A 10,872-nucleotide genomic window follows, 5' to 3' on the forward strand; every position below is an offset into this window, starting at 1 on the left:
AAAATTAGAAAACACTGATGAAAGAAGTTGAAGACACCACAAAGAAATGAGAAGAAATTCCATGCTCATGGACTGAAAGAAAAAATATTGTTAAAATGTCTATACTACCCAAAGCAATCTACACATTTAAGGCAATCCCTGCTAAAACCAACAATATTTTTTTTAAAAAGATTTATTTATTTATTTATTTGACAGAGATCACAATTAGGCAGAGAGGCAGGCAGAGAGAGAGAGAGAGGAGGAAGCAGGCTCCCCGCTGAGCAGAGAGCCCGATGTGGGGCTCGATCCCCGGACCCTGGGATCATGACCTGAGCCGAAGGCAGCGGCTTAACCCACTGAGCCACCCAGGCGCCCCAACCAACAATATTTTTGACAGAACTAAAGCAATTCTAAAATTTGTATGGAACTACAATACACCAAGAATAACAACAGCAATCTTGAAAAAGGAAACAAACAAACAAAAAAAACCAAAAAACAGAGGTGTCACAATTTCAGACTTCAAGTTGTATTATGAGGCTGTAGTCATCAAGACAGCATGGTACTGGCACAAAAATAGAAACATAAAAAAATAGACACATATAGGAGCAGTGTGGAAGAAGAGGCGAAAACGACCCCTGAACCAGCGAAAGCCCGCGCGCCGCTACATCCCTGCGTCCAGCGCTTACGTCCTGCCGCCGTCGCCACCATGCCCAAGAGAAAGGCTGAGGGGGATGCTAAAGGAGATAAAGCCAAGGTGAAGGACGAGCCACAGAGAAGATCTTCAAGGTTATCTTCTAAACCTGCTCCTCCAAAGCCAGAGCCCAAGCCTAAAAAGGCCCCAGCAAAGAAGGGAGTGAAGGTACCCAAAGGGAAAAAGGGGAAAGCTGATGCTAGCAAGGATGGGAATAACCCTGCAGAAAACGGAGATGCCAAAACAGACCAGGCACAGAAAGCTGAAGGTGCTGGAGATACCAAGTGAAGGGTGTGCATTTTCGATAACTGTGTACTTCTGGCGACTGCACAGTTTGAAATACTATTTTTTATCAAGTTTTATAAAAATGCAGAATTTTGTTTTACCTTTTTTTTTTTTTAAGCTATGTTGTTAACACACAGAACACTTCATTGTTGTTTTGGGGGAAGGGCATATGTCACTAATAGAATATCTCTGAAGCTAGATTGACAAAAGGAGAAAAACACCTTTCCCTCCTAGTTTTGAGAAACTTCCTCTTGGCTCCCAGGAGGAGGGGTTTCTTGACGTTGACACACATGAGCTGCCTGGGTACAAATCGCTTGGTGGTGTGGAAAAAAACTAAAATTCAGTTTTTATGTCCTCTTCTCCCTCCTCTGCCTTCAACATAGACTTGACTCTCTTAAACCCAGAGACCTGTTGGAACGTGACCCCCAAGACATGGTTCCCAGTATGTCAGGCAATCTGGACTTGACAAAGTGTCACACTGAGATGGCGTCCCTCAAAAGAGTTCCTTTTTTAGCTCGTGGATCTTCAGATGGATAATCCTGCCATTTTCATTTCATTTCCTGAAAGTAAGGATCGGCTTGTGAAAAGTTGTTAAACAACATGCTAAATGTGAACTGTCTGCCCTCACTCTAAACTTCCCTGCTCTGAGCATCACATGAAGACTGCATTGGGTTTTATAGTGGCTTTCTGATTTTGGTAGTCCATTGAAGAAGGGAGTTTGAAAGTTGTTGTATACTGTTAACGATTGTCTGTCCATGTCCTGCCTGAAATATCATGATTGTTTATGAAAAGTATCTTTAATAAAGCTGGATACAGTTTGGCTGGGAAAAAAAAATAGACACATATATCAATGGAACATAATAGAAAGCCCAGAAATAAACCCACAAGTATATGGTCAATTAATCTTTCATAAAAGAGGCAAAAATATGCAATGGGAAAAGATAATGTCTTCAACAAATTGTGTTGGGGGATCTGGACAGCTACATGAAAAATAAAATGGACCATTTATACCACATACAATAATAAATTCAAAATTGAATCAATACCTAAATGTCAGATCTGAAACCATAAAAATCCTAGAAGAGACCACAGGCAGTAATTTCTCTGCTATGGACCATTACAACATCTTTCTAGGTATGTCTCTTGAGACAAGGGAAACAAAAGAAAAAATAAACTCTTGGGACTATATAAAAATAAAAAGCCTCTGTATGGCAAATGAAGCAACAAAAAAACCAAAAGACAACCTACAGAAGTGGAGATAATATTTGCAAATGACGTATCTGATAAAGGGTTCATACCTAAAATATACAAAAACTTATGCAACTCAACACTGAAAATTAATCCCATTAAAAATGGTTAAAGATATGAACAGACATTTCTCCAAAGAAGACATGCGGATGGCCAACAGAACAATAAAAAGATGCTCAACATCACTGATCATCAGGAAGATGTAAATTAAAACTATAATGATATATTACCTTACACTTTTCAGAATGGCAAAAATAAAAAGCTCAAGGAACAACAAATATTGGTGAGGATGTGGAAAAAACCCTTGTGTGGTGTTGGTGAGAATGCAAACTAGTATAGCCACTGTTTAAGACAGTCTTGAGATTCCTCAAAAAATTTAAAATAAACTACCCTACAATCCAGTAATTACATTACTGGGTATTTACCTAAAGAAAGTGAAAACACTAAGTTGAAGGAATGTATGCCCTACTATGTTTATTGTGGCATTATTTAACAATAGCCAAACTGTGGAAGCAGTCCAAGTGTCCATTGATAGAGGAATGAATAAAGAAGAAGTGAAAGATATTATATATATATATATATATATATATATAATATATAAAATAATATATAATATATAAATATATAATATATAATAATATTCTTATATTCTTATAATATTCTTATATATATAAGAATATTGTTCAGCCATAAAAGAGAATGAAATCTTGCCATTTGCAGCAGCATGGATGGATCTAGAGAGTATAATGCCAAGTGAAATAAGTCTACCAGAGAAAGACAGACCATGTGATTTCACTCATATGTGGATTTAAAAAAAACAAAATAACAAAAAAAGAAAAGGGATAATCAAAAACAGATTCCACCCCCCGCCCCGCAAAGAAAGCAGACTCTTAACTATAGACAACAGAGGGCTACCAGAAGGTAGGTGGGTAGGGTGAATGGGTGAAATAAGTGAAGGGCATTAAGTGTATACTTCTCTTGATGAGCACAGTGTAATATATGGAACCGTTGAATCACTATATTGTACACCTGAAACTAATATAACACTGTATGTTAACTATGCTGGAATTAAAGTTAAAAAAATACATTTAGTCTGGATGTCTTGCCTTGGTTTGTGAGGTGTATAACTGAGTGTTAAATTCTGTAGGGAGCTCAGCCCCTGTGGAGTTTATAAGCAAGTTAAGAGAGGCAGGTAATTATTGGATTAACATTAAGATATTCATGAAGTAGAGTTGATATTCTTTAAATTTACCTTTTTAATACTGATTCACTGAAGTATTCTAAATTCTCCATTCTTTGGAAATATATGCTAACTATGGTCAGGATATTCTGAGCGCCCACAACTACTAGACTATTCTTTACCAGGCCTCTTTGCTTCTTCCTACAACAGTTGAGTCATTTTCTTGCCAAGTATGAGTTTTTGGTTCCACAGCATATTTATGACAGTTGTATATATTTCTGTAATTATATATAATAAGTAAATATTGTAGAAACTAATGATATTGAGTGTGGATAAAAAAGGTATTATTTCTATAAAGACTAAGTTGAATGCTTTAGAAAGATGATAAAGGTAAAAAAGAAATCCTATTGAATTATGTATGGGCAAGACAACTACAAAAGATTGGGGAAGATCTTGAATTTCCAAAGCATTTGCATGCACATTGAGTATTGTGGTAGTGCTTAGATTTTCACTCTATTTCAATAAAATGCATGGTGGAATTCATGGGTTATTGCAAGAAAGATATTTTAGGATTTCAATCCCCAGGTTCATACCTAAAAAAAAGGCCATGGTACTGAAACTAATGTAACATTTTGTGTCAACTATACTTTAATCAAAAAAAAGAGAGAAGACCTTGGTTCTATATCAATATATTGGCAAATATATACGTTTTTAGACAAAGAAATAAAGATATGCCTATTTTTTATTCCTTTTTTAAATGAACTTTAAAAAATTTACTTAGTTACTGGTAAGTTTGCCCATACATGTTAAGAGGACTTTTAGAATGTTGAGTGATAAGATCAAACTGAAGATAATTGTTTTGTTTCAAAAATTGCCAGAGTCATGAAATGAGAAGACAAAGCATGAAAAAAATTATTCGGAATAGAGTTTATTCCTATTAATTGGGAGGGTGAGAAGCTACTGGTAAAGCTTTGTTTTGTGTTTTTCAAAGTCTTTGCATAAAAATAATCTCATGTAGAATTGAAAGAGACTTCTTCAACAGAAAAACAACTGTTCATCCATAGGAATGTAGACCTTTTCAAGTTTTAAATGGAGTGATGTGGATGATGAGTGATTCTTCCTGAACATAAATCTGGGATTTATTCTTAGATCATTAATTTCTCAGTGATAACTCTTTCTTATGTTTCTGCAATGACAAGAGTGGGAGTTAGGAGAATTCTAAATTTCAGCATTATTGGCTTGACTCTTTCAATGTAACAACTGTCAGTGGGACAAAATGGTAACAACTTCTCATCCTATGTGACAGTCTTGTTTTGGGATTAAGTGAGACAATGCAATGGGCACTGCTGTGCAAGAAGGAAAGCTCTATGTACAAATGATAGGCATTATCTGCTGTGGCTGCAACACAGTAGATATTTAATGACTTTTGTCCAAACACAGACAGCAGAGAGAATTTATTTTTATTTTTATTTATTTTTTTTTTTTTTTTTTGCTGTGTTCTGTTGACATATATTACATGAATTGCAGACTCCTCTTAGGGGATTTGAACATTAATTCATCCATTGCTGACTTTTTCATTTCAGCCCAGTGGGGCATGTTAGTGATCTCTCTATAATAGCCAAGAGGAAGAAAAGTACTCTGAGTGTCAACACTGCATAAGGAAATCTGCTGCCTCTTGTCTCTGTGTGAAATTTTTACCTTGCCTTCTGGTATGCTAACTGAAGTCTAAGAGTACTTCCCATCTTTACTGATGATTTTGTTAAAACTATCTAAGAGAGCTTCAATGATCACATTGGTTTCTAAAATAGGTAAAGTTATCCATTATAACTGAAAGGGTGATTAGTTTCATTATAAAAAATAGTAGAAAACCAGTAAAATAAATACTCTTTTCTCTGGAGGCAGGCACTGGATTTTTCTTTGGGTTTCTATAGTTTTTTTCCTTTGGCTTCATCTTTGATAAATAGATTCTAGGATACATAAATATATTTATTCGAATATGCCTCTCTCCTCTTCAGGCACCTCCAGCCAACTTCCTTAGCATGTAAACTCATTCTTACCAAAAAGATCAATTGAAATGAGAATATTAATTTATTTAGGTGTGATATGTTTCAGGACAAACTACCCCAAAATGGGGCACCTTGTCATCTTGCTTTTTTTCAAAGAGAAGGAATTTGAAAAATGGCATGTGCAAGAAAGACTTTCTGATCTTCCTCTCTCTATCAGGATGAAAGGAGCATCCTTATCTCTGAAGATAAAGGGGCACAGAGAGGAATCGGAAGGAACAGCTTTGCTCAGTTTCCCCATTTACTACAGTTAGTTCATACTCTTTGTTCTACCTTATCTTTCCACATCCTTCAAGCCTTCAACAAACCTAGCACAAAACACCCAGGCTTAACTATTTTCTTTAGGTCTTCCTTTCCTTATGAAGGTTCTCATGTTACATAAAACTTAATTTATATGCTTTGCTCTTATTAATCTGTCTTTTGTTTTAGGAGTCCCAGTCAAGAACTTAAAATAATAGAAGAAAAAGATTTTTTTCCTCCCCTACAAGGGTATGTATGTTGATGTTGCTTTCATAAAAATACAATTATGTACTACTGCTCAATACCACAAAAAAAGTACACTAATAGTATTATTATTATGGGTTTTTAGGTTCCACCTAAAACCAAAATTCAGTTGTCATTTATTGAGAGCTTACAGTGCTCCAGCCTCTAGAGCCTAAAAAGATGATCTCATTTAACCCCTCTATCAATCCTGAAAAGTAGATATTTTGTACAGATAAGGAAACAGACTCAGATGAGTGAAATGACTTGCTTAAAGTCAAAGAAATTTTAGGAGGATGGACAAAGGTTTGAATCCGAAACTCTGAATCCTAAGAAAAGGCTCTTGACCCAGTGGTTTCAAACTTATTGCACAGGAGAATCACAGGAGACATTTTTAGGAACATTCCCTCATCTGGGTAACACACCTTAAAATTATTAATTGAATTTGGATGTGATGGCACATGATTCCACTGTGCAGTCAGGGTTAAAATATAGGTTAATCAATATCTTTGGTTCCCTAAAATCTAATGACAGAGCAGATATGAAACTTGGTTCACTTTTTCTTTTTTGCTGTATTGTTTCACGCAAGTATGAAGAGGGCTATAGCTAATGCTTCTGCCTGATTCCCACATGCCGGCTATGCCTTAGGAAGAGCTTGTCAGCAAACAGCACAGGTAGAACATTGGCAAAGAAATCCATTGACTATAAGATGATAAAAATTGTGTTGTTTGATCTTACTTATTAGCCTAGATATGTTCCCTAAATAGAAATTCAAGTACCTCAGAGGTTAGTATGAGATTCTATCATTTTTCTAGGCAAGGATTGATGAAAAAATAATATAGTGAAGTCAGCTGGTCATTACTTTAACTTAGGCTAAATCTTGTTTTAAAACATTTAGGCTGAAAGAAGTGAAGCTACATTTCTTGGTAAATGTTTATGGAGCTCTGTCCCAGCAGTTACATAGCTCAGTATATCCACTTAATCTACAAAATTATCCAAATAAGGAATGTTTGAATTTGCCAATCTTCAATATTCTCAAGTTACTTATATAACTGATATATTAAAATACTTATATTGTTTTAGCCTGTACTAATGCATATGTCAGTTTGTGGAATATGAGATTTTATTCTGATTTTCATCTGGAACTACTGCCTCATCTAAACATGAGGAATATAGGCTGACAAAAATTTCTTGCTTTTGCTGCTATGTGTTCATGTATTCTGTCACGTAGATCTATCTGTTCCTACCTATGAATTCAGTGTGCTTACAGTCTGGCCTTTATGTTGCCCAGGATAGGGAAAAAAGAGCCTTTGCCTCAGAGTTTAAGTATGCATAAATATGTATTAGTATATAACTATCCTCTTTTCTCCTTTTGCACCCATATTTTCACCAAGGTTCTAATGCCACTTCCCTGATGCCAGAACCCCATGCCTTCGTTCATGCTTTCCAACTCCTTTTGGTCCCAGAACCCTGAGATTAATTGGAAACCCACCATTGCTTTTTTTTTTTTTTCCTTGCTTGATTATTCTCATAGACTTTGGATGTCTGTAAGAATTTCTCCCCATCCCCATTTCTAAACTTTTAAACTAGATTCATAGGCTTCATGTCTCTTAGATTTCACTACTCTCAAGAACTATCATTCATGTCTTTCTCCCCCTCCAATACCCACTTATTAACTAGATTCACAGACGTGGTGTCTCTTGGCCACCCAAAACTGATCCACTAGGGAAACAAGTTTTCTGGTAAATGTCAACTTTGGCATAATTGTTTTTGTTCATTTGTTTGTTTGTGTTTTTGTTTTTTTAATCATCATTGATCAAGTTTTCCAACCTAACATGACTCATGTTTATTTTATTTATTTTTAAAGATTTTATTTATTTATTTGAGAGAATGAGAAAGAGAGAATGCACCATCTGGGGGTGGTGGGGGGAAGGGCAGAAGGAGAGGCAGATTTCCCCAGAGCAGGGAGCCCTACTCAGGACTCCATCCCAGGACCCCTGGATCATGACCTGAACCAAAGGCTGATGCTTAACTGACTGAGCCACCCAGGCGCCTAATATATTTTTATAATGTATATTGAATTATAATTTTCTGGCTTCTACCTGTATAATACAAGGGAAGTCCTCAGATTTCAAACAGCAACAAAGTTAATATGGATTTTTACATGAGAAATTCTTGGTTATTTTGTGAGTTCCTTTTAACCTAATGTAATTATTTTTTTTCCATTACATTTCTTTGTTCAAAAAACAGGAGACCAAAAGCAAAAATGAAAAGAATATTAAAAGTGAAATAACATGATGCAAAAGATGTATAAAGCTTAATCAAAGCATTTTAATTAACAGTGACTTTAGAAACCTAATTTAACCCTTCTCCCTTTATATTTGTTGTATTTGACAAAACCACATTGTGATCAGTATTTTTAGAGGCCAAGTCACAGGTAATGTGTAATGAAAAATATTACAGGTGCTTATTTAGTAATTCAAAAACAAATATGTAAAAGTCTAACAAAATGCTCAAGCTTTTCTTGTAGTTTCCTACTTTTTTTTTTTTTAAGATTTCATTTATTTGACAGAGAGAGAAAGAGAGAGACATCACAAGTAGGCAGAGAGGCAGGCAGAGAGAGGGGGGAGGAAGCAGGCTTCCCGCAGAGCAGAGAGCCCGACGTGGGACTCGATTCCAGGTCCCTGGGATCACGACCTGAGCCGAAGGCAGAGGCTTTAACCCACTGAGCCACCCAGGTGCCCCGTAGTTTCCTACTTCTTAAAAAGTAAATTTATCCCTGTTGTCTGTAGCATCTATTCTTCCAGACTATTCCTTGACCCCACATAGGAAAATGAGATGGTGTTTCTTTGTCTTTTTGTGGGGTTCTTTTTTTTTTTTTTTTGTGGAAAGTATTGTGAAAGATAAAGTGATATAATATAAACTGACAGTTTTTACTACCCAAGTTTTCCTTAGTAATGGAATTTGGTTTCTATGTCCTGCTTTTCAGCACATTTTGTGTTTATAGCTTTTGGGAATTTGAAGGGTCCAGATAAATAATAGAGTAATATTTTCTATTATATTGTTCTCTTTTCCCCCACCTTTTTTCTGAAATTTTTACAACTTAATGAAATTCTTTATTATTATTTTTATTTTGGCCAGGAGATGACTATTGTATTCTGATTTTTCAGTTTTTGTTTTAGGGGTACAATAATTTAATAAATATTTATGCAAAAATTAATTTCAAAAGCTTTTAAATAGTTAACATTTTTGTCTTCTTATCCCCTGCCCCAATGATTTTTCTTTTGTTGGTTTGCTTGAGAACAAGAGGACTTAAAGTTCTCCTTCAGCTTGAGTAAACTTGAGACAGATGACTTCTCGCCTCCAGACTCTGACCGGTTAGAAAATTTAAAGTTGTAAATTCTTTCTGCCCCTTTGTGATGTAAATAATTTTAAGAAGACTCTTGCCAGTTTTACAAGCTGGGTATGCCTTTCTCAAGAAACTGGGGACCCTCTTTTGAAAATAATCATCAAGGAAGACGGTGTTCCAATCCCTTAAGCTGTAGGTGGATAGGAGCTTAATTCTGAGTGAACATCTTGCTCCAAGTAATAAAACTTTTCCTGTCCTGAAGATATGAGAAGGCTTACTTTCTTTTTAGTAAGCTCAGTTAGCAAACACAGATGGCCTATGATCCTTCCAGCTCTTAAAAACTCCCTCATCCTTTATTTTAGTGTAGCTGAATTCAGAATGAGTTCTGTCCTTTCTCCCCCACTGTAGTAGCCTTAAATAAAATCTTCCTTCCATGCACTCTTGCCTTAATGCTTGTTTTTAATTAGTTTACTGCCTTTTTTATTTTTTAATTTTTATTTTTAAAAATATTTATTTATTTTCAGTATAGTTAACATATGTGTTATATTAGTTACAGGTATATATACAAAATAGTGATTCAATAATTCTGTGCATTACTCTGCACTAATCATGATCAGTGTACTCTTAATCCCCTTCATGTGGCACCTGGGTTCAGGTCAGTTAAGCCTGTCAGTTAAGTTAAGCCTCTGCCTTCAGCTTAGGTCATGATCCTGGGGTCCTGGGATGGAGCTCCACATCAGGCTCCTCGTTTAGCATGGAATCTGCTTCTCCCTCTCCCTTAGCCCCTTCCCCTGCTCTAGCTCGTGCTCTCTCTCAAATAAATGAAATCTTAAAAAAAACTCCTTTATCTATTTCACCTATTCCTCACCCATCTCCCATCTATTAACCATCAGTCTGTTTTCTGTAGTTAAGAGCCTGATTTTTGGTTTGTCTCTTTCTTTGTTCATTTGTTTTGTTTCTTAAATTCCACATATGAGTGAAGTCATGTGGTATTTATATTTCTCTGACTGAATTATAGCATTATACCCTCTAGATTCATCCATGTGGTTGCAAAGGACAAGATTTAATTCTTGTTTATGACTGAGTAATATTCTATTATGTGTATATGTGTGTGTGTGTGTGTGTGTGTGTGTGTGTGTACCACATCTTCTTTATCCCTTCATTTATTGATGGACACATAGGCTGCTTCCATAGTTTGGTTATTGTTCTTTTTTTTTTTTTAAGATTTTATTTGTCAGAGAGAGAGAGAGAGAACACAAGCAGGGGGAGTGGAGGTAGAGGGAGAAACAGGCTTCCTGCTGAGCAGGGAGCCCAACATGGGGCTTGATCCCAGGACCCTATCATCATGACCTGAGCCGAAGGCAGATGCTTACATGACTGAGCCACACAGGCACCCCAGCTATTATTCTTAATGCTGTAATAAATGTTGGCATGCACATATCCTTCAAATTAGTGTTTTCATATTCTTTGGGTAAATACCCAGTAGTGGCATTACTGGATCATATGGTCCTTCCATTTTTAATTTTTTGAGGAACTTCCATACTGTTTTCCATAGTGGCTGCACCAAGTCTATTGCTTCTTTAAACAGCTTTAAATG

The 10,872-nt window shown here is 35.9% G+C and overlaps 1 protein-coding gene across 2 annotated transcripts; it reads left to right on the top strand.

Moving 5' to 3' along the window:
• Window positions 1-634: 634 nt before the first annotated feature.
• On the top strand, window positions 635-1,745 carry LOC125092903 (non-histone chromosomal protein HMG-17-like). 2 transcript variants are annotated; one of them, XM_047717398.1, is made up of 2 exons: window positions 635-991; window positions 1,339-1,745. In XM_047717398.1, exon 1 carries the CDS (start codon window positions 686-688, stop codon window positions 956-958), a length of 273 nt encoding a protein of 90 aa, XP_047573354.1. In that variant the 5' UTR covers window positions 635-685; the 3' UTR covers window positions 959-991; window positions 1,339-1,745. The 2 variants fall into 2 exon arrangements, with proteins under 2 accessions (XP_047573354.1, XP_047573355.1); XM_047717399.1 differs by having other exon boundaries at window positions 635-961.
• Window positions 1,746-10,872: the final 9,127 nt, after the last annotated feature.

Source organism: Lutra lutra, chromosome 2 (genome assembly GCF_902655055.1).
Source record: "Lutra lutra chromosome 2, mLutLut1.2, whole genome shotgun sequence".
Lineage (NCBI taxonomy): Eukaryota > Metazoa > Chordata > Mammalia > Carnivora > Mustelidae > Lutra > Lutra lutra.